This window comes from Perognathus longimembris, chromosome 19 (assembly GCF_023159225.1).
Source record: "Perognathus longimembris pacificus isolate PPM17 chromosome 19, ASM2315922v1, whole genome shotgun sequence".
Taxonomy (NCBI): domain Eukaryota; kingdom Metazoa; phylum Chordata; class Mammalia; order Rodentia; family Heteromyidae; genus Perognathus; species Perognathus longimembris.
The window spans coordinates 32211755-32236320 of record NC_063179.1 but is presented as its reverse complement, the minus strand read 5'-3'; the positions used below and the strand labels follow the sequence as shown (position 1 = coordinate 32236320).

The 24566-nt window shown below is 39.7% G+C and overlaps 1 protein-coding gene and 1 pseudogene across 3 annotated transcripts in view; both read left to right on the top strand.

Moving 5' to 3' along the window:
• Cspg4 (chondroitin sulfate proteoglycan 4) overlaps positions 1-24566 on the top strand; it is a 78701-nt gene that overhangs the window by 42366 nt on the left and 11769 nt on the right. For all 3 annotated transcript variants that reach the window (XM_048368093.1, XM_048368094.1, XM_048368092.1), the window contains one exon: positions 7359-7528. In XM_048368093.1, the coding sequence (XP_048224050.1) occupies positions 7359-7528 (170 nt within the window). The remainder of the gene's footprint in view (positions 1-7358; positions 7529-24566) is intronic.
• On the top strand, positions 4258-4836 carry LOC125367431 (annotated as a pseudogene).

Sequence of the window (24566 nt, the reverse complement as noted above, 5' to 3'; positions counted from 1 at the left end):
TAAGATGTTTTCTATTTTTAATCTTCCACATTGGGATATTATAAGGATTCAAATGAAATAAAGCATATACATGGAAGTTTTGGTCATTCCCTTTTGAGAAATAAAATAAATAGAGGCATGGGAAGGGTCAATATTGTGTAATTAATAATACTTATAGGACCCAAGATGGAATGTTGACTCTTATCCCAAATCCTATGCTCATATTATGTACAGGATTTCATAGCTCCCTTTCTTTTCTGTGGAGGCCATTGCGCCAGAGTAGTCTCTGTTTTAGAAGGCCAATTTCCTGACCATAGGGTGTTATTTTTGGCAGTACTGGGTATTGAATCCAGGGCTTCCAGCTTGTTAGGCAGTTGCTCTGACTGCTTGAACCATCCCTCTAGTCCTAAGAAGGAGAGTACCCTGATCGAAGTTCTCAGTATTCTTTTTTGTTTCTTTTTGCCAGTCCTGGGCCTTGGACTCAGGGGCTGAGCACTGTCCCTGGCTTCCTTTTGCTCAAGGCTAGCCCTCTGCCACTTGAGCCACAGCGCCACTTCTGGCCGTTTTCTATATATGTGGTGCTGGGGAATTGAACCCAGGGCTTCATGTATATGATGCAAGCACTCTTGCCAATAGGCCATATCCCCAGCCCCAAAGTTCTCAGTATTCTTGTATTCTTCTCAGTGTTACTGATATATTAGCATGAACAACCAGAAGGGGCAATATATCTATCTTTAATGAGAAAAAGCAGTCATATAGAAATGTTGTGCATTTTATTGTCTTTGATTAGAGAACTATTTCAACCTGGCATTAGTTAATATTAAAATTCATATTGGCCCCATAGCATGTGGGTTTTCTCTACCAGTTCTTCAGATTTGGGCTGTTTCTGTCCTGGCTCCTGTATGCACTTAAAAAGTGGGCCTGGGGGGCTAGGAATGTGGCCTACTGGCAAGAGTGCTTGCATCATATACATGAAGCCCTGGGTTTGATTTCCCAGCACCACATATATAAAAAACAGCCAGAAGTGGCTCTGTGGCTCAAGTGGCAGAGTGCTAGCCTTGAGCAAAAAGGAAGCCAGGGACAGTGCTCAAGCCCTGAGTCCAAGGCCCAGGACTGGCAAAAAAAAAAAAAAAAAAAAAAAATTTTAAAGTGGTCCTGGCCTGAGACTTGTAGGAATTATATGACAAGCCAAAATAACTATGGGAATACATAGTGAGGTGAATGCTTTAGTCTAATCATAGCTTCTGTGCTTCACCAAATTTGGAATTCAGGTTTTTTTTTTGTTTTGTTTTTTGTTTTTGGGTTTTTTTTTTGCCAGTCCTGGGGCTTGAACTCAGGGCCTGAGCACTGTCCCTGGCTTCTTGTTGTTCAAGGCCAGTACTCTACCACTTGAGCCACAGAGCCATTACTGGCTTTTCCTATGTATGTGGTGCTGAGGAATTGAACCCAGGGCTTCATGGATGAGGCAAGCACTCTACCGCTGGGCCATATTCCCAGCCGCTAGAAATCAGATTTTAACTTAAAGTAGGAAAGGACTTTGCTTCTAAGTGAAATACCTAAATTGTATTTTAATTTCATTAATTTTCAATCTGCCTTATTATACATTTTGCACAAATCTGTGTAGCCATGTGTATTATACTTGTATATGTAATGTGTATATACAATATATGTGCATACATATTTATGTATTTAATTGAAGCATGTTTTATTCCTTTCTGCAAGATTCATTCCTCAGCAAAACATTTTGTAACAGTGTTTCACATTGAATGCTATCATTGGTTTTGTTTATCTTTAGGGTGGCAGGTTAGAATATATTGTTACCTTAGGATCATTTTTCCTGGGTTTCCACCCTGGATTCACCATTACAAAGCTTTGTTACTTTGGGCAAATGACTTAGTGTCTTTTTGCCTCTGTTTGGTCCTCTGGGATAATAGTGACCTCAGTCTCAGGGTAGTAAAAGGGTGATGTGTATCAAGTGCACATGAAATAACCAGCACATGCTTGTGCACACAGAATAGTTAGTATTGGCACTTTCTTGAAAAGTTCTGCACTGAGGCTAGTTTCACTAAGTAACTGCTGAAAAGAGAAGAGAAAGAATAATGTAATTCCAGTTATCAAGTTAACAGATAGACTTGAACCTTAGCAATAGTTTTTATACTGGTAGGACACATTTCCTTTTGCTCATAGGACTAAATTAACAGATCAGTAGTCCTCAGTTTTCAAGAGATAGCCAAGAAATATGTGATTTGTTGCTATAATGAGAAAACAAGGGAATGGGAGAGAAAAAGGGGAAGAGGAAAGTGTAAGGAAAGGAAAAAAGAAAGGGTCAGGAGCAGGGGCAGGGCAAGGCAAGGCAAAATGTGCATGTTACTTCCTTAGTTCTAGTTAAGTGTACCTTATCTGAAATCCTTTTGACTATTTGCATATACATAATGGGGATAGAAATCAAGTATAGACTCTTCATACTTTCCATACACTTTGTCCACATAGTCCCCCTTCTGTGTAATTGTACAGCAGAACTGGTTTTTAGTGTACTTGCACTTTGACTGAAATCCATTTCATTCATTGATGAGATGATGTTGGCGTTTGAGAAGTTTCCAATTTTGGAGCATTTTAGATGCTAGCTTTTTGGGTTGGGGTGCTTGGCCTCTGTGTCTCCTCGGCTCCTTACTGTGGGGATTTTCACAGATGAATGTCTCAATATTTGTGGAAGAAGTTCAAAAGCCTCGATGCCTGGCGGTCATGAAACTCTTGCTATTACGGTGGGAGTCATTTTCATGAGCAACTGGAAATCAAGGATGTTTGAGAAATGCTGCATTTAGAAGGAGGATTAAACCAATGAAGACAGTTCTTTGTTTCTGAGACTTTGCAATGGCTTCAAGGTGCTGTCTTGTTTTCCAAACCTCTAAGGAGTGTGTGTGGAATGAAGGTTTGCCAAACAATTACAGTTCCTGAGTGCTCAGGACCATCCTTTTATAGGGTCGACAATTTGTAGATGAAGACATAGCTGGGACCTTATGGAGATAATTCCCAAAATAAGTGCTGGGAACTCACTGATGCCAACAACATGGATGACTTAAGGTGGAGGGGAGAAGAGGACATTGGTTTTTGTTGAGTTGGGCTGGGCTGTAGAGGTGCTTTTAGGAATTTGCAGCATAGACGAGCTGGTTTTGCTGACTGAGCAGCTCAGAGTGCTTGCTGAGTAGAAAGGAAACCTAGATGCCATTCAGGCTTAGATGGTAGATGAGAGAATGAGAGATAATAGATCCTTCCACTTGGCCCTGGGATATCTTTGGTGGGTCCTCTACCCCGACGGCTAAGATAAATGAAATGATATTTTTACAATTTATTTTCTAATGAACAGAGAGTTGTTCTATTAATAATCTCTGTGGGGTGCACTGTGATATCCCAGTGCATTGATGGTAATTAACTTGGGCTACCTATAACCTCTAACATGTTTTATTTCTTTTTTTTTTTTTTTGGCCAGTCCTGGGCCTTGAACACAGGGCCTGAGCACTGTCCCTGGCTTCTTCCCACTCAAGGCTAGCACTCTGCCACTTGAGCCACAGCGCCGCTTCTGGCCGTTTTCTGTATATGTGGTGCTGGGGAATCGAACCTAGGGCCTCATGTATCCGAGGCAGGCACTCTTGCCACTAGGCTATATCCCCAGCCCACATGTTTTATTTCTTTAGCATAAAAACATTTAGAATCCTTTCCCCGAGTAATTTTAGATTATTTAGTACAATATTGTAGGCCTTAGTCATCCTTCTGCATCATTGTACAGCAGAACTTATTTATTCTGTTTGCTTATGACTGTTTACCCATTGACCAAACTCCTCCCATCATCCCCTTTCCTCTACCCCCTTTGATCTCTGCTATCCACTATTCTGCTCTCTACTTACCCTATTTTATTTACCCATTTACCTAGTGATGGAGACTTAGCTCCATTCTATATCTAAGAGTCCAGATACTTTTGTTGTTGTTGGTTGTGGGGCTTGAGCTCAGGGCCTGGGTGCTGAGCCTCTTTGTGCTCAAGGCTAGCACGCCACCACTTGAACCACAGCACCACTTCCTCAGGTATTCTATACATACTAATTTTGTATCTTTTGGATTACAAGAAGTGACATTTCTTTAAAAAGAAAAAGAATCGCTTTCACTTCCTACTCCCTTAGAGGTAAAACTGAGATGCTGAAGGAAGAAGTAAACTTTGTGTTAGGATCCTGTATAAGAAGGAAGTAATTGCAGTTTGAATTCCAGTGCGACGACGGAGTAGGTGGAGGCCTCACCGTGTGTCCGACTAGCCTTTTCTCTGCCTTGCTAGCGTGAGCTTCAGCAGAATTCGAGATGGCTGGTGGTAAGGCTGGGAAGGACTCCGGAAAGGCCAAGACAAAGGCGGTTTCCCGCTCGCAGAGAGCCGGCTTGCAGTGCCCAGTTGGCCGTATTCATCGACATCTGAAATCTAGGACAAGCCATGGTCGCGTGGGAGCGACTGCCGCCGTGTACAGCACAACCATCCTGGAGTACCTCACCGCAGAGGTACTTGAATTGGCAGGAAATGCATCAAAAGATTTAAAAGTAAAACGTATTACCCCTCGTCATTTGCAACTTGCTATTCGTGGAGATGAAGAATTGGACTCTGTCATCAAGGCTACCATTGCTGGTGGTGGTGTCATTCCCCCACATCCACAAGTCTCTTATTGGGAAGAAAGGACAACAGAAGACTGTCTAAAGGATGCCTGGATCCCTTGTTATCTCAGGACTCTAAATATTCTTTAACAGCTGTCCAGTGTTGGTGATTCCAGTGGACTGTATCTCTGTGAAAAAACACAATTTTGCCTTTTTGTAATTCTATTTGAGCAGGTTCTTTCCAACCAACCAAATTTCTGCATTCAAGTCTTAACCATATTTAAGTGTTACTGTGGCTTCAAAGAAGCTATTGATTCTGAAGTAGTGGGTTTTGATTGAGTTAACTGTTTTTTAAAAAAACTGTTTGGATTTTAATTGTGATGCAGAAGTTATAGTAACAACACTTGGTTTTGTACAGACATTATTTCCACTCCAGTGGATAAGCTCAAGAAAGGTCATACCCCCCCCCCCAAAAAAAAGAAGGAAGTAATTAAGAAAGTACAGTGGGAAAATGTTCCAGAGAAAAACTGAGGATGGAAATGTTGGATATTAGAATGTCTAGGGAGGGACTGACCTGCCTGCCAGTCCCCCCCACCCCCGCAACCAGGAGACATAGGTAATTTATCAGATAGGAAGGACTCGCCTGATAGGAAACAGAATGGGCTCCAGTTAGGACTTTATAACAGCGACTAAGGATATACTAGCATTGCTTTTGGCCTCCCTGCTCTGACCTCTATCTTGGTTCCCAGCTCCATAGCCAGAAAGAAGCAACATCTGCAAACATTTCAGCAGCAAGAAGTGAGAGCAATGAGGGAGGCAGTTACAAACGTCACCTGAGCATTGTGTAACAACCAAACTTGTTCCTCAGGCTGATATTCACAAGATCACCTGCCTTAATACAGGAATGTGGTGCTCATCTCAGAAGCTGAGGTAATCTAAATGAGGTCTCCAACTGAGAGCTTGAACAATGCTTACAAATCTGGAAATCATCCGTACCCGAAGCTGGCTTCTCCTCCAAGTTAGCAAATGCTGAATGTGGTTTAAACACTACATCTGGTGGCCTTTGCTTCAAAGCTACAAAGAACAAGTGGGGAAGCAAACCCAAATGTCATCCAAGGTGCTTAGTTATTGGATGGTTGATTCAACCTCATAAATAATATATAATGTGCCTAGCACTAAAGTCTTCTCCAAGGGCTAGAACAGAAGCAACGAAGACAAGACAGAGGAAGTGAGTCTTTTCAGACCTCCCTTCCTATGAGAAGTTCCCCTAAATCATGACAGAACGAAAGGACATGTATCTCTGACCCTGTACTCCTTCAGTACATGGATCTCCCAGTCTAGGAACAGATAAGAACGGAAAGCAAGAGGAAGTATTTAGAAATTTTCATAGCAGTTTGGCACTGCCATAACATCTTTATTGTATTGTACACATTATTGTTCCACAATGGAGGAAGGACACACTGATCCTTTTCTACAGAGTGTCAAAGAAGCACTAGGCTAACCATAGTGTCCCCAAGTTCTCTGGCTTCTTGTTACCAGTAAGATTGTATTAATATCAAAACTTACGTGTTAGTAGTTCTTTCCACCTGGTTGTTCATGCTGACTTTTGCTCCCCAGAAAGTAGCTCATAGTTGTTCAAAAGCCAATTCCTACCCTTCAAAGGGGAGCACAGTCTCTTGTGTTCTAAGTGAAAGGATATGTCCCGGCCATCCCAGGGGACCATGCGGAGATAATCACAGACAGGAGAAGAAGGTTCATAAGAAGGTTTATTAGTGGGGCCGTAGTTCCCACGGAAGAGGGAGCTACATGGCATCTGCACCTTCTCCAGGTGGCAACTTCTCTCTCAGGGGGTAAAGGGGAGTAGGTAGGTAGTGAGTAGGAGTGGCTAATTAGGTATGGGTGGATATGGGGGCTAGTGGGAGGAGCTGAGGACCTGAGGCTAGGGAAATGCTAACACTAAGCACCACTCATTATTATTATTATTATTATTATTATTATTATTATTATTAGTCAGTCCTGGGCCTTGAACTCAGGGTCTAAGCACTGTCCCTGGCTTCTCTTTTTTTTTGGCCAGTCCTGGGCCTTGGACTCAGGGCATGAGCACCATTCCTGGCTTCTTCCCGCTCAAGGCTAGCACTCTGCCACCTGAGCCACAGCGCCCCTTCTGGCCGTTTTCCATATATGTGGTGCTGGGGAATCGAACCAAGAGCTTCATGTGTAGGAGGCAAGCACTCTTGCCACTGGGCCATATTCCCAGCCCCCCTGGTTTCTTTTTGCTCAAGGGTAGCACTCTACCACTTGAGCCACAGTGCCACTTCTGGCTATTTTCTATATATGTGGTGCTGAGGAATCAAACACAGGGCTTCACGTATACGAGGCAAGCACTCTTGCTACTAGGCCATTTTCCCAGCCCCCTAAGCACCACTCATATCTACTTTTCCCTCCTATAATACTGGGCCCAGCTAGATGCTATGCAAGCCTTGGCCTTGCCTTCCTTCTCTAGAGATGAGTTAGATATCTAGTCTGGGCAGGGGGAGGGAAAGGGAAGATGATTTTCCCCAGGGCCCCAAGGACACCCACAAAAAGACACCTCGGGGACCACTAGCCCTTCACAGCCTCATTTCTAGTTAGAGCTGGCCAGTCAGTCTCCCCATTTATAACCATGCAGTTTCCAGGAATCACGATGATTGATTACATTGGCTGGCAGTTTTCCTTTGCTTTATACTGATGCACATATCTTGATCTTTACTCAGGATCCACAAAGCCCTTTTCATCTCGTGACCTGAAAGCTGTGACCAATGATGAGAGTACAGGAAACAGAACTATAACGTTTACAGTTGTAAGTTCCCCTAGACTTGGGAAGTTGCTGAGAATGAACGCTGACAAGAGCACTGAGGATGTTTCCATTTTTACCCAATATCTGGTGAGTCTTGACGTGAGTAGCCTCTGGGCAGGGCTACATGTTAGGGTAGGGCAGTCTTTGTCCTTCTCAGCCAAGCAGGCCCCACTGCTGAGGCAATTACTCACTTCAGCTGGGCTGGCTTAAAATAGGACACATAGGAAGCACTAGATGAGACACAATTACCAGAGAAACTCTACACGAGTTTCAACTCTGTGACTAATAAATGCAAAGAGATCTTTGTGTACCAATAAAGATGGACATATAAGAAAATCCATAGCACAGTTGCTGGAGTGAATCCTGCATTATGTATGTGTCTGTTTGTATTTATATATACCATATCTTTTTTAATAATAATTACTTATTTATTGTCAAAGTGATGTACAGAGGGGTTACAGTTTCATACATTAGGCCATGGGTACATTTCTTGTACTATTTGCTACCTCCTCTCTCGTTCCCCCCTCCCCCCACCTCTTCCTCCACCCCCTTCCCTCTTCCCCCCTGAGTTGTTCAGATGGTTTACACCAAATGGTTTTGCGAGTATTGCTTTTGGAGTTGTTTGTCTTTTTATCCTTTGTCTCTTATATATACTCTTTAATATGAACGTGTGTGTGTGTGTGTGTGATGCACATCCAAAGCCAAGTGTTTTAAACTTAACTGGCATTTATAGAACTACCTTTCACAACCCTATGTAAATATTAGTGTTCTTGCTTAGCTTAGGCTGGTATACTACCACTTGGGCCAGAGATCTACGTCCATCTTTTTTCTGGTTAATTGAAGGTTAGAGTCTCTCAGACTTGTTTGCCCAGGCTGGATTTGAACCTCAATTCTCAGATCTCAGCCTCCTGAGTAGCTAGGATTACAGGTGTGAGTCATCAGCATATCTAGGAAACATGAGCAGTGGGTAGTGCTCACCATAGCAAGTGAAGTGTCATAGTGAGTCTCAGGGATGCATAGGGGTTTTTGAGAGCCTTTGATTCTTATGGAGACAGGAGTTGGCTCCCATCTGGAATCTGGGCAGTTCACAAGTCATGGGAGTTCACAAGTCACTGTCCCAATAGGCTAAAGTGTTTGGCTCTTCTCACCATGTAGCCTAACTCTCCAGAGCAGATACCTGCCGTACCAGGGGCCTGGTCTATACTCTGACTCAAAAGACAAGACATTGTTTTATTATCCACAGGCCTTTTAAACAAGGTATTGCTCTGACTTGACAATTCCTTTCTCTCTAAAATAAGGTCTTGGATGTAGTTACAGTCTACAGAATTCAACACAGCTCCCCAGGATTCCTGCACTTTGGTGTGTGGTGTGGAGGGAGCTGATTATTTAGAAATCAGGTACCCTGTTTCTTCTTCATCTTCTGCTAACTTCTAGTGACAGCACACGTCCCTTGACTCCTAAAGACAGATGATCTGGATTAACTCTGTGGTTTAAGGCAAATTACAAATCCTTTAGACCTTAGCTTTTCTTCATCTTGTAAAAAACAATAGCAACAATCACTGAACCATTTCAAATATTCACTGTGCACCAAACACTGTTCCCAATGTACTGTAGGAATTGTATTGTATTCCTTATGCCACATAGACTTGGATCCTAAAACATGAGAGTTCATACAACTTCCCCACAGGTACATGACTTAGAAGCAGCAGAGGCAGGACTTGAACACAGGACCCATGATTCTAGGTTATGTTCCTTTCAACTAAGCCATACCTTCCTTCTAGTGTTTAAATATGGAATGAGATGGTAACAGCAACGGATATAAAGTGCTTAGCATTCCCCCATTGCTTAACTTAGGCTCTTTCTTTTCCAATAATTAAACAATATTTTATTGTTATTGTAGAGGTGATATACAGAGTGTGGCAGTTTCATAAGTCAGGTAATGAGTACATTTCTTTTGGAACCCTGTCAGGCCTTCCCTCGCTCTCTTCCAGTTGCTCCCTCCTATCCCTACCCACAAGTTGTATAGTTCATTTTCCACAGTGTCTAGTGAGTACCACTGCTATATTTGTTCACCCTTTGCCCCACCTTTTCTGTGCCCCCCTTCTCTCCCAAAGAAAAATAAACTAAGAAACAAGATAAAAGGAAAAGACAAAAAAAAAAAAAAAACAAAACAGCAGTAGCAGCAACAACAACAAATCTTTCTATTTCTTGGAGTTCATTTTCTAAAATATTATTTTATATGATCATATGCACATTAGCTTAGGGTTTTTAATGTGGAGACCACACCTCTGATAGGAGAGACACAGGTGGATTTAAAGATTTCATATCACACAGCACACCTAGAGGTTATAACCATACAACATTCAAGAAGCTCATGGATAGAGAAAGGAACAGATGGACCAATTCCTCTGTTGGGCCCAGAGTATTATCTAAACACACTTCCTGATGGGACTTTCAATTGGTCGGATTAAAACAGCCAGGCACAAGCTTCAAGGGGGCCATACAGTGACTGAGAGATAATCACTAAGGCCTATTTGCACCATCCATAAGGGGAGGGAAGGTCATTAGGTTAGTTACAGAGGCTGAATTAGTTGTCCTTTTAGGAGATGGCTACCAGGAAGCTGTTGTTTACGATGTGTATCAGGGGTGACACTGATTATGATGCATTGTACATACAAATTGACATTTTGAATTGAAACCCCTTTGTACAACTACTTAAAGCTAACAACAATAATTAATAATAATAAAAGATGAATATCTGGATTGTTCATGTTGGAGAATTGGGTTGCAGGGTAGAACTGGAAATAGGTATCAAGTGTGAGAGCGCCCCACTTTGGGTCTGACCAAGTCCAGCTGATACTCAAAATGGATGCAAGGTAACAGAAAACTGTAAGAATCACAAACATAAATTGGATGACAGCAAAGGTTGATGCTATTATCCTTTTGTTCCTAGAAATGCAAAAGACCCTTTTGTCTGTCGGTAGGTTAAAGATGAGTTCCCCACAGGAAATCAATTTTCTGGGACATTGGTGTGTTTACCCTAATGTGTTATCTAATTGAATGAATGGTAATGGGGTCATCAGAGGGGGTTGACATCTGCTTCGCCTTATAACTCCTGTACTGTCTGTCTCCCTTTGGAGAGGGTCTCTGGTTTTTTCAGATGCTTTTCCCTGGGGCATAATGAGAAGAGAGGGCTGAGGTAGGTATAAGGGCCTGCTGTGGGGATCAAGTACTCCATCTTTTGCCACAGCACAGGCTGGAGAAGGAATGAAGCCTGGGAATGGAGGATCTCAAAGAATCTCACCCCAGCAGTCAGAGCAAAGCAGACATGATGGCAAGACTCATCATGAAAGCAGCCAAAGTGAGACATTCCCTAGAATATGTCTGGATACGTTTATAAGCATGCCACTGTGGCCCCTTTCCATTTCAATCATCATAAAAAACATCAATAACATTTCACATCCAAGCTGTAGCAAATACTTATTATAAATATAAGATCAGAAAACATTAAAATACTACCTTTATATCAAGTAAGAGCAGAGCCTCACCCATAAGTACAGTACAATGGCTGTTATTCAGAAAGCATTCCAATTCAGGTTAGCTCTTATGTTCAAAAAATGTACATTTTAATTTGTGACATGGCAAGAGGAAGAAATTTGTTATTTCCTCTTGCTGGCTTTTCCCTTCCCAGATTCTGTCTCCTTTTTCACATTCAGATGATCATTAATCTTTGCCTAAAGCCAAAAGTTTTATAGCCTGAGTTAAATAATTCCATAGTCAGCTGTCAGCCATTTTTTCATGGCTCAGATTTACTGCCCACCCACTTTAGAATATATTGGAACGTAAGAGAACTGATAGACAGCTATGCAGTGATGGCTACTTGGGAGTCTGAGATCTGAGGATCTTGGCTCAAAGCCAGCTGGGGCAGACAAATTCTTAAAGCATGTATCTCTAATAACCAGTAAAAATGCCTATGGGTGTGTGACTCTAGTAGCAGGGTACCAACTATGAGTAAAAAAGCCAAATGAAATGCCATGAGTTCAACCCCAGTACACACACACACACACACACACACACACACACACACACACAACTAAAAAGAAATAATAGACAACCAGAAAAGGCCATGAGGAAGTAAAAAGCTGTGGAACTGTTATAGAATATCACATCTCAGTAATAAAGCAATGCTTCAGGCCCTAGGCTCACTCTTCAGCATGCTGAAAGGGAACTTTTTCTTTGAAACACTCAATGAAGATAGTTACTAACACATATTATGGGCTTTGCTCAGTTCTCTTCAATCTGGTTGGTTAAAAAAAAGAGTATTCAAAACAATTTTAAATTTTTTGACAATATCTGGGCTTTGAACCCATGACCTTGAGTTTGCTTGTCAAATGCTTCATTATTTGAGCCACACCTCCAGCCCTTTTTGCTTTAGTTTATTTTCCAGAGAGCCTTGTGGTTTTGCTTGGCATAGCACGATGCCTAGAGTGTTTGCATTGCTGTGTTGTTTGACAGTACTCGGGTTTGAACCTGCTAAGAAGGTGTTATATTGCTCAACGATTCCTACATCTTTAGCCTTGTTTGTTGAGTTAGGGTCTTATTAACTTTTTTTTTTTTTTTGCCTCAGGTAGCCTAGAACAGTGGTCTTCCCAGCTGTGTACCTGTGTTTAAAGGAAACAATTTCCTTTCCTTCCTTCCTTCCTTCCTTCCTTCCTTCCTTCCTTCCTCCCTCCCTCCCTCCCTCCCTCCCTCCCTCCCTCCCTCCCTCCCTCCTTTGGTATCAGGGGTTGAGTTTAATGCCTTAAACTTGCAAATCAGGTTCTCTACCATTTAAGCCATCTTTTCAGTCCCTTTGTACATTGATTTATGCTTGGGTTATAATCCTTGTACTTGTGTTTCTCCTTGTCACTAGGGTGATAGGCATGCACTCAACACTGCATCTAGCCACTGTGCTTTCCCTGTAGCTAGAACAGTAGGCATGGACCACTGTGCCCAGCCATTGGTTCAGATCAAGTGCCCAGACTGGCTTCAAACTGTGATACCCCAATCGTTGCCTCCAAACCAGCTGGACTTATAGGCTTGAGCCACTGTGCCTAGTGACAGAAAGCAATTTGTTTCAAAAACAGCTCAAAATTGTTCAGCCATATGTAACATATTAAATGGTTTTGATTACTGTTTGGCTTCCTAGACTACATTTTCTAATCTCAATTGTCGGTTCCAGCCAGTAACCTGCCAAGTATCCAACAGAGAGAGCATTTAGGCAGTAAACGGTTATGTCCTCTTTCACCTCTTTCCCAGAGTTCCCAGTTCTTTTCCATCCTCATTGGGGGTGGAGTGATGGACGTGGTAGGGTTGGGAGATGGAGGTGGGACAGCAAGGAATTACAGGATTAAGGTGGGGTATTGTTAAAAACAAGGTATCCTTTGCACATACAACCTACCTACCTCGTTTGTGATGGATAAATGAAAGTGAACATTTTTATCTATGACTCTGGTTGAAATAGCTTAGGAAAGAAATCTCAATCTATTATTCTTAATATTGTATCTTGGCAGAATAATTGTGAGGAAAAAGGTTATAGCATCATAGCTCAAAAGATTTTCTTATCCCAGAAAAAATTCACTGTATTTTCAAACCGTACCTCATACATCAGCCTACCAGGATTAGCAAGTAACCCTCCCTCTACCTTTTCTTTTAACCACAAAACTAAGCAGGCAAAGCCAGACCACTGAAGAGTTGGCTGAAAATCTTGTAATCTGAAGAATTAAGCATGCATAAGGAGAAAGTAAATCACCAGATTTCAAAATTGAACAAAAACTTTTTTTTTTTTTTTTTTTACAAATTTAGGGAAATGACTGTTCCTTTCAAAGAATGCATGAACCAAAGGACTGAATTCTATAAAACACTGATCTCTTCCAAGTAGAACTTGATGCTAATTGTGTGGTTTTTTATTCCACTGCTTGTTGAGATAATTTAAATGCATTAAAAAGCAAAGTGTTCTGGTTTTGAGGTTTTATGATGCTTAGCCTCTTTTCTTTTCCACAAAGACAGTAATTGCATTTTAGCTGTTGTGCTGTTGTGGATAGGAGGTCATCTGTTTTAGTGTCTGCCTGCTGCCGTGCACACATATATACAAGTTTCCAAGGTCACATTTAGAAAATTTTACAGTCAATTCTGAGTTATGAATGTTATCTAATTATTCCTCCCAGAATCTGGGTTTATTGTTCCAGATAACATTTGTGGTTTAAGGAATTGTGAACATGTTTCCCATAGGAAAGCAATTAATGTGTTACAACCTAATGGGGAATACAATCAGCTTAATGGCTCACTGAGCTTGTGTCCTTGAGTTTGCAGATGGAGAATCAGTGTCTTCCTGTTGCTGATTACTGTGCCCCACCCTGCTTTCTTGGGGTCTCCAGTTCAGTGGTTCTTATACTTCGTAGTCATTGTGACATTTTGCACCAGCATTTTGTTTGGGCAGTTTTGTTTTAATCATCACAATTTATTGAATTATGTAAAAAAAATTTTTCAATATGTAGCAATTATTATATTGTGTCATCACTTAGCCATTTATTCATTGTTCAAATTGGAACTTGGCTGATGAGTCCTGGTCCAATGACTGAATAACCAGAATTTTTTTCTATTAAAAAGATTGGCTCATTTTTTTTTTTAAAAGCAAATAGAACTATTTTCTTATTTCGGTGAGAGTGGTAGACTCTTTCACTTGGCATTCATTTCCCATGGCTATCATAAGAAAGTCCAATAAACTTGATGGCTAACAATAACAGAAATTTGCTCTCTCTCAGCCTGGATGCCAGAGTGTAAACTGGGCCTAAATCATGGTGTGAGTAGGCCAAGTGGTCCCGGAATGCTCTGTGGGAGATTTCTTCCTTGCCTCTTTTAAAAGTCCAGTGACTACTACAGCCATTGTCAGTGTGTCACTGCTCCAACCCCTACCTTAACAGTCACTTGGGCTTTCCTCCTCTGTTTCAGTAAATCTCCCTCTTCCTCCTTTGTGTATGGAAGCGTGTGACTGCAGTTGGTACCCACTTCAGAGTGTTAGCGTTTAGGGATTTTTGGTTAATCCTCATGGAAACTAAGAGACTTTGTCTTCTTAAATTGTTTGGCCATCTGTACTCTCCTTTACAGAAGAGTAATAGCTGTCCGAGATAGTTTTGTTGTTGTTAGTTCTCTTTCTTTTGCTGTCTTGACTTGAACAAAGCTGTCATATTGTGGAGAACCAAGGGAGCAGATTCCCTGTGTCTGTCTCTCCTTTCCTTGAGATAATTTGGTATTCTATTCTCCAATGGGAATTCCAATGCTGTGTTTGACATTGAAGACCCACTGTGGGAAGGAGCAAGGTGCAAGACTAGTCATAGGGAACTGTGTACAGAAAGGCTTCAGAATGAAGATACTCTTCTGAGTGGCTTAACCCTATTGGCTAAGTTTGACCATTTCATTTTCATTGCCTTCAGTTCTGACCACGTGAACTTTTATGGAGGTTTGGAGCATTTTTAGTAGTAAGAAGTCATCAGTTTCTATTAAAGATGATGTATTTAAGTTCCTGCTTCTTCTCTGGACTCATTCAGGGCACTCACAGTGATCCTCTGGCTCTCTAGTTCTATGTTTAAAAGCTTTGCTTTTTCACAGATGCAAGCAGGCATCCATCTGTGAGTGACTTTGAATTCCCCCAAAAGGGAAAAAATTCATTTTCCTTTCATTTCACCCTCTTTTCCCCAGGGTCTTATGAGTCTCTGCTTGATTAAAAATGTCACTAATGTAGGAGAACTGGAATACTTACTTGCTTAATTTGCCATTTGAAAAAAAAAAAAAGTCTATAGTGCTGGGTACAACTGACGTACACATATAGTTACTCAGGAAGTTACTCAGGAAGGAGGCTGAGATTTGAGGATCTTGAGGTGTGGCTCAAGTGGTAGAATGCCACCTTTAAGCAGAAAAATCTGCACAACAATAACTTAAGGCCCTGAGTTTAAATCCCAGTACTGGTACATATATGTATGTACATGTACATACACATATGTACACACATATACACACAGTGGGTAACATGATTTATCTTTGAGTTATAACAACTCTGAACAAACTCCATCCAATTCTAATTGTCCTGGTCTAGCTAGGCTGCCAAGTTGCACCAGCCTGCCCTAGTCATACTTGCCAAGTGGTTTTTCCCATTACTAGGCTCCTTCATTGCCTAGAATCTCACTGTTTTTTCACATTGTGGACAGAGCTCTTGATAGTAGAAAAGGAAGAACTCGAAAGGACTATGTTCAAAATGCGACTCTCATACTTACTATCTACATTTTCTGAACCTTGTTTTCTCAGTCTATTCAGTAGGCACAAAAAGACCCTTTACATCAAGATAAGATAATTTACAAACAGTCCCATATAGTTTGGCTTGCCATCTGTACATAGGATGCTAATAAAACTCAGGTTTTCATGCCATATTTCTCTTCAATAGATATGTAAGAAATATCCTGGACTGCCTTATTCTTATTGCTTCATTATAAACTGTAAAACATTTTTATGCAGTTGGTTTGTTCAAGAAATAAATATTTATTAAGTTGCCTAGTAGAGAATAGTGAACAACTATTTATTTACAAAGCAACTAGAACTTCCAGAATTTATACCAAAGATTCCGGTCTACAAATCCCCTCATTTTTATGAGAAATAGTTAACTTCGTTAGGCATGTTTTAGAACTTTCTGATTGCCTAATATTTTCCTACTATGATTTATTATAAGAGATTAGTATAGCCTCCAATCTTATCCAGAGTCTCCTGATGTCCATTAGTGAGGACTTCAATATTCTCCTGAAAGACTGGCATACCTCCAGAGCCTGCCATTTTGAATGTCAGGTTGGAAATAGACAGGCCAGGTGAAATGAATATCTACAAATGAGATATTATTCCATGTTTAAATGCACAAAATATTCTATATTTTAAGGCACAAAGAGATTAAATGACTTTCATAAAGTCCAAAGAACTGAAAATGAGTAGCATTTATTTTTGCATTTAGGAGTGATCTCTCTTCTGTTTTGATTTTCATGTTAGTAAATGTTCTTTTCTTTCTTGAAGGAAGAAAAGCAGTAATTTCAGCAGTTGGAGTCACAGAGACCCTGGTGAAGTTTTACAGGACAAATTTTTATAGGACAAAGCATTTTCTTCTATAGGCCTGGAGCATTGGCTTCTGTTTCCAACTCGGCAACCCTGTTTGGTTCTTCTCTAAGCTGCTCAGCACAGTCTTGGCTTAAAGTATAACACTGACCACGGAAAAGTCAGTGGGGCCTCAGGCTTTCTGAGAGCCAAAGCTCTCTCTTTAGAATCTGACAAATGTTCCTGGCAGTTGTATAGAAATCAGGATTGGGGACACAGAGGTTTCAAGCTCAGAAATCCAAGTTATTATAGTATTGCCCCTTCAAAAACAAATATCACTTCACTGAGAAGTTTTAAAATTTGAGACTATGCACAGGCACTCACTCATGGGCACTGAGAGGATTGAGAGGATGTGTTGTCCCCTCTTCGGTCCACAAATACTGGGCCATCAGAGAAAAGGGAATATTGGTCCTTTCTTAAAGTGGGTACAGTAGAACACCACAAGAATTAGCTTAATCAAAAATAAAACTTTGTATTCTGAAATGTTATAAAAATGCTACATTGCTAGAAGTATGAATAATTTTCTTCTATTATCCATTTGTATTCCCCAAATGTTAGCATTTAACCAGATTTACTTTATTATTCTCTACACACACACACACACACACACACACACACACACACACACACACACACACCTGAAATTTTGAGTCAGCTGAGTTGCAAGTCTACTCTTGACGTTTTGGTATTTAATTCGAGGTAAGAAACCCCTCAATTTTCCTGCACAGGCTGGCTTCAAACCATGATCCTCAGATTTCAGCCTCCTGAGTAGCTAGGATTTCAGATGTGAGCCACTGGTGCCCAGTTATAGGCACTACTTTTAGCCACCATTTTAGGATTCTTGCCTGAACTGTAATGTCTGTAATAGTTGCCAAACGATAATTCTCCTCATTTTGTATTTCTTGCTAAAGTTTTTAGTTAAAGTTCTGTACCATTGGTTTTCTTTTCTTTTCTTTTTATTATCAAACTGAATTACAGGGAGGTTACAGTTTCATACCTTAGGCATTGGATACATTTCTTTTATTTTATTATGGTATTTTTTTCAAATTTTTATTATCAAACTGATGTACAGAGAGGTTACAGTTTCATACGTTAGGCAGTGGATACATTTCTTGTACTGTTTGTTACCTCGTCCCTCATTCCCCCTTCCACCTCCCCCTTTCCCTTTCCCCCCATGAGGTGTTCAGTTCACTTACACCAGTTTTTCAAGTATTGCTTTTGTAGTTGTTTGTCTTTTTTTTTTACCCCGTGTCTCTCAAATTTGGTATTCCCTTTCAATTTCCTAGTTCTAACACCTGTATACATGGTTTGCAATATACTCAGATAAGATACAGAGATAGTGTAGGTACAACCACAGGAGGGTGATACAAGAAGATCATCATTAATTGAAGCTACAGTTACACATGGCACGTTGAAAGTAGTTACAACTGTAATATAACAATCGTTTCCATAACATGGAGTTCATTTCACTTAGCATCATCTTATGTGTTCATAAGGGTATAGCTATTGGGCTCTTGTGATTCTCTGCTGTGACTTGCCTAAACCTGTGCTAATTATTCCCTATAAGGGAGACCATAGAGTCCATGTTTCTTTGGGCTGGCTCACTTCACTTAGTATGTTTTCCAAGTCCTTCCATTTCCTTATGAATGGGGCAATGTCATTCTTTCTGATAGAGGCATAAAATTCCATTGTGTATATGTACCACATTTTCCTGATCCATTCATCTACTGAGGGGCATCTGGGTTGGTTCTAGATTCTAGCTATTACAAATTGTGCTGCTATGAACATTGTTGTGCTGGTGGCTTTAGTGTGATTATGTTTGTGGTCTTTTGGATAGATACCCAAAAGTGGGGCTGCTGGGTCATAGGGGAGTTCTATGTTTAGCCTTCTGAGGAACCTCCATACTGCTTTCCAGAGTGGCTGAACCAGTTTACATTCCCACCAACAATGTAATAGGGTTCCCTTTTGGCCTCATCCCCTCCAACAATTATTATTGTTAGTTTTCTTGATATAGGACATTCTTACTGGGGTGAGATGGAATCTCAATGTTGTTTTGATTTGCATTTCTTTTATGGCCAGTGATGTAGAGCACTTTTTCATATGTCTCTTGGCCATTCTCATTTCCTCATCAGAGAAGTCTCTTTTTAAGTCTTTAGCCCACTTGATGAGGGGACTATTGGTTCTTTGCAGTTTTGTTTTGGAGGAAGGTAATTTTTTTAGTTCTGCATATATTTTAGATATGAGGCCTTTGTCCATTGTATGGCCGGTAAAGATCTTCTACCAATCTGTGGGCATTCTGTTTATCTTGTGTGCTATGTCCTTTGCCCTGCAGAAGCTCTGCAGTTGGATGCAGTCCCATTTGTCCAACCTTTCTTTGATTTGTAGCCTTTCTTTGTTAAGGAAGTTCCATCCTGCACGAAGGAGCCCAAAGTGTTTCTCCTACTCTTTCCTTTAGTGTTTTCAGGGTGTCTGATTTGATTTCGAGGGCTTTGATCCATTTGGAATTGATGTTGGTGCAGAGTGATATATAAGGATCTAGTTTTAGTTTGTTGCATGTGTTGAACCAGTTTTGCCAGCATCATTTGTTAAAGAGGCTATCTTTCTTCCAAACTATTGTTTTAGCTCCTTTATCAAAGATTAAGTAGGCATAATTCTCTGGGTTCATTTCTGGGTCTTCAATTCTGTTCCATTGGTGTTCAGGCCTGTTCCAGTGCCAATACCAAGCTGTTTTTATTACTATAGCTTTATAATACAGCTTGAAGTTGGGTATTGTAATTCCTCCAGCATTGTTCTTTCTGCTTAGGATTGTTTTTGCTATTTGAGTCTTTTATTATTCCATATGAATTTCTGGATTGCTTCCTCTATTTCATTAAAAAATGGTGTTGGGATGTTAATGGATATTGCATTGAATTTGTAGATAGCCTTTGGCTATATTGCCATTTTGATTATATTAATCCTCCCAATCCAGGAGCATGGGAGGTTTTTCCATTTCCTTAGTTCTGCCTTAATTTCGTTTTTCATGTTTTTAAAGTTCTCATCATAGAGGTCTTTCACTTCTTTGGTTAGGGTTATTCCTAGGTATTTTGTGTTTTTTGAGGCTATTGCAAAAGGAGTTACTTTCCTGATTTCAGCCTCGGTCTTTGGGTCGTTAGCATAGAGAAAGGCCGTTGATTTTTGAGGGTTTATTTTATATCCTGCAACTTTGCCAAAGTTTTGAATCAGCTCTAGTTGCTTGGGGGTAGAGTCTATGGGGTTCTTTAGGTATAGGATCATGTCATCTGCGAAGAGAGAAAGTTTATCAACAAGATAGACAGACCCCTAGCAAACCTGATAAAAAAACGAAGGCAGCACACTCAAATAAACAAGATAAGAGATGAAACAGGTAGCATCACCACAGAAACAACCAAAATTCAGACCATAATAAGGGACTATTTTGCAAACCTTTATGCCAACAAATTCGAGAGAACCTGGAAGAAATGGATGATTTCCTAGAAAAAGTTCATATCACCAAATTCAACCATGAAGATTTAAACCTTCTAAACAGACCCATATCCAGTATTGAAATAGAAACAGCAATAAGTGATCTCCTATCCAAGAAAAGCCCAGGTCCAGACGGATTCACTGCAGAATTCTACAAGGCCTTCAAAACAGAACTCACACCAATATTTCTCAAACTCTTCAATGAAATTGAAAGAGAACATTCACCACCAGACACATTCTATGAAGCCAGTATAACCCTCATCCCAAAACCAGGCAGGGACTCATCACGGAAAGAGGACTATAGACCGATTTCCCTGTTGAACATAGACGCAAAAATTCTCAACAAAATTCTGGCCAATCGACTTCAACAGGTCATCAAAAAAAATCATACACCACGATCAAACTGGATTCATCCCAGGGATGCAAAGTTGGTTCAATATACGCAAGTCAATTAGTGTAATCCACCACATCAACTGGAGCAAGGTAAAGAACCACATGGTTATATCTCTGGATGCGGAAAAGGCGTTGGATAAAATCCAGCACCCATTTATGCTAAAAGCCCTGGAAAAACTGGGATTCCATGGAACATTCCTGAATATAATCAAGGCAGTTTATGACAAACCAACAGCAAGCATAACTCTAAATGGCGAAAAACTAAAGCCATTTCCTTTAAAAACAGGAACAAGACAGGGATGTCCACTCTCTCCCCTGCTCTTCAACATAGCACTAGAATTCCTAGCCAGAGCAATTAGGCAACAAGAAAATATAAAGGGGATCCAAATAGGAAAAGATGAAGTTAAACTTTCTCTCTTTGCAGATGACATGATCCTATACCACTGGTTTTCTAATGGTACTCTAGAAAGACTCCTTCTGTGACAGAAAACATATGGAGTAATCTAAATCCATAGGAAATAAAAATCTCTGCTTTCTCCCTCCCCAATCTCAGGCACAGGTTTTCTGCTAAGTAACTGTGGAAATATGCCAGGTGATTGGAAGTTATTCCTAAGGCTATTTTCAATTTGAAATGGCAAAATGCCTACACTTCTTGAGATGCATGTCTTCTCTGGTTTATCCCACATTCTCATGAAGTCCTGGTCTCATTCTCTCTTTCTGGGCCTTCCCCTATCCATCCTTTAGAACCTGGTCTAATGCTGGAGAGGTTATAGCTCTCTTGTCAACAAGGAAGCCTACTGACTTGCCAAACTCTTTGTGGACAGGGTTGGTAAGTGACATCCCTTAGGCCATCTTATTCTTTTACTTTGAACTCAGCGTATTCAGTAGCTTTCTATCCAGTCTTAAAATCTAGACACTGAAGATCCACTTAATTCTATTCTTTCCATTACTTTCCAGTGCAAAATGAGTCAAGTAGTTATTTACATTTCATTTCTCACTCCTGAAGTGCCCTTTTTACAAAATAGAACCTGTATGAGACCTGTCTCCCACTAGGCTCCCAAAGCACAAAGCTACATTAAGGACTTTCCTAGGTCTTTCTCCTGGAAGATTTCAGATCTTCGACTGTGTCCACCTTTGAGCATCACTCTCCTTACTACAGATATCATAAACACTTGTAAGATTATTCCACTACCTCCTTATATATTTTGCAGGGATAATAATTTTTACTTATACCAAAGGATCAATGAACAGGAGTGGCTAGTTTGAAAGAAAACCATCCCATTTGCTTTATAAACTATGTAATTGTTAGTATTAAGAAACAATACCAACATGTTGGGTCACATCTGTAATCTGTAATCTACTCAGGAGGTAGAGATCAGGAGGATTTCAGTTTGAGGCTAACCTGATAAAAATTTTGTGAGATTCCCATCTTAGCCCATAATGGACATGGTGTGTATGCATTTCATACTAGCTGTTGTGGGAAACATAAATAGGAGGATTGTGGTCTAGGCCAGTCCATAAAAAAAGTAAGACTGTATCTCCAAAATACCTTAAGCAAAAATGGTTGGAGGTGTGACTTAAATGGTAGAGTACCTGGCTATAAGTGTGAAGAAAGTAGAAAGACAGAAAGGCAGGCAGACAGACAGAAAGGAAGAAAGGAAGAAAGATAGAAAGATAGAAAGAAAGAGAGGAAGAGAGAAAAAGACAGAAAGAAAGAAGGAAAGAAAGAAAGAAAGGAAGGAAGGAAGAAAGGAAGGAAGGAAGGAAGGAAGGAAGGAAAGAAGGAAGGAAAAAAGAAAGGAAGGAAAAAGGAAGGAAGGAAGGAAGGAAAAAAGAAAGAAAGGAAGGAAGGAAGAGAGAAAGAAAGAAAGGAAAGAAAAAATTAAGAAACTACATTTCTTTTGCTTTGTAGTACCATAACTTTTAAAAAGAATAGTAAGCTGATAGGAATCTTTGTCTGGCACCAGTTACAGAAAACAGTCACCTGGTTCTGGGAGGAGGAATACATAATACATTTATGACTAATCAAATCTTCTGTCATAAATCTGAAATTGTGAATAGAAATGGGAGGATTCCTAAATAAAACCAACTTATTTCCCAGGAACTGTTGGAGAATTCAGACTCTAGTTTTCATCAGAAATTATTATTTTTGGAAAATACAGTCGAATTTCTATTTTCCATCTCAAATTGGATTACTTTTTAATCCAAGTAATTCAATTTTTCATGCATAATCTTATTTCTTTCTGAGACAATGCTTAGAGATGACATACTTTTTTCCCCTTTTCATTAAAAAAAATTTAAATGACAGACTTCTCTTGCTTCATCCTTGAATCGTCCAAGGAATACAAATCTCAATGAGTGGTTTTTGGACCCTCTGGGACCTGAAACCTCATTTATATAAAAACTCATTAGTCAAAAGTCTTGGTAGAACTCTAGTTCTCCATGCATCCACTCAGCCACCACTGAGCCAAATTAATACATACCCAAAGATCCAAACATCTGTTAAGTAATCCAGTATTTGCAAATATTTTCCAATATTAATTTAATAGCTCTGTGAATGGTATGATTGCTTATCCTAGGTACTTTTGGCCTGGACACTAGAATACTTTGACATAATCATACAAATTCAGACATGGTTATCACTGACAGGTGAGGAAAGGTGTGACCCAAAGAAGTTAGAGCTTCATGTGTTGTCCACTGTGCTTTGCCTAGGGTGCAGTTTTACACTTTCAGTCACTGTTGTTTGAGAAAAGACTACCCTCAGCAGGGATGGACAATAAAACAATGGTAGTAGAGTTAAAATGGACATTGACAAACAAAAAGTATTAAAGACTTCAATCAAACATTGAAAAAATACATTAGGCAAGGTGGGGAAATTTGAATATCAGTGAGAATAATAAGAAGAATTACAATGGAATGAAATATATCATACATTAGAATTCATAAATTTGCCATGTTTCTAAAACAAACAAGGCCATTGGTTATACTTGGGTATCAGAGCAAGAAGATGAACTCATTATTCTAAAAATAGGAACATAAGGAAAAAGAACCAAGAATTTTTCTTATTTTTCTAACAAACAGCAGATGGGAGAAAGCTCTTCATACAAGACTTCCAGATAAATGAAGACATAATGGATAAAAGAGAGTACTAATGTTTTGTCACAATAATGGATTCACACATTGGTAACAATGACTGTTAAACTGGTAGGTGATAGGCTGACAAGGTAAATCATCCTACTAACCTTTGAACCAATCAACATATCCAGTGGTGAGGTAACCAAGTATTATTGTGCTTTGCAATGAAATACAACAGGAAATATTTATAGTATATTGATATTAAAAAATAATCTGATTTCTATTTAAGTTTGTAGATTTGACTACAGTATTTAGGAAACACAGGCAGAAAAGAATATATTAAAAGCATCCTAAAGATGTAGCCAGCATAACACAAACAATCCATTGTCTCAGCAAATAAACTACAAGAAAAAAAGAAGGAAACCCATAGATGAAAAGACAGTTGTATAAAGTATTAAATGTGACTTGTACATGTCTAAGGATCTTGACTCAGACAAAATAAATATGTTTTCATTTAAAAAGATGTGTAATAGACCAAAAGAGAAATTTGAACACAGATTGGCTATTTGATGATGTTAAGTAGTTATAATATTTAGGTATAATAGTGGTATTGTGGCTATATTTTAAGAGTTATCTTTGATTAGTACTTGCTAAATTATTTAGAAATGAAATGATTTGATTCAAAATAATTTATTGGGTAAAAAAATAGATAGGTGAACACCTGAAACAAGATTGGCTGTCAATTGGTAATTGTTGGAAATATCTGACAGGTAAGTAGAGGTTTATTAGGCACTTTAAAACAAATACCTTAGTGCATTGGTCATCTCAAAATCAAGGTGTTTTTTTTTTCCTTAGATGAATCACTTCAAAGGAGAATCCTCTAGATTCCCTGAAGTGCAAGTTACCACGTTTTTAATTACATGGATGTGTACAATAATTGAAGCATGAACAATAAGCTCTATTAGGATAGGAATTAGAACATGTGTCCATCTTTTATCATTCTGGACTA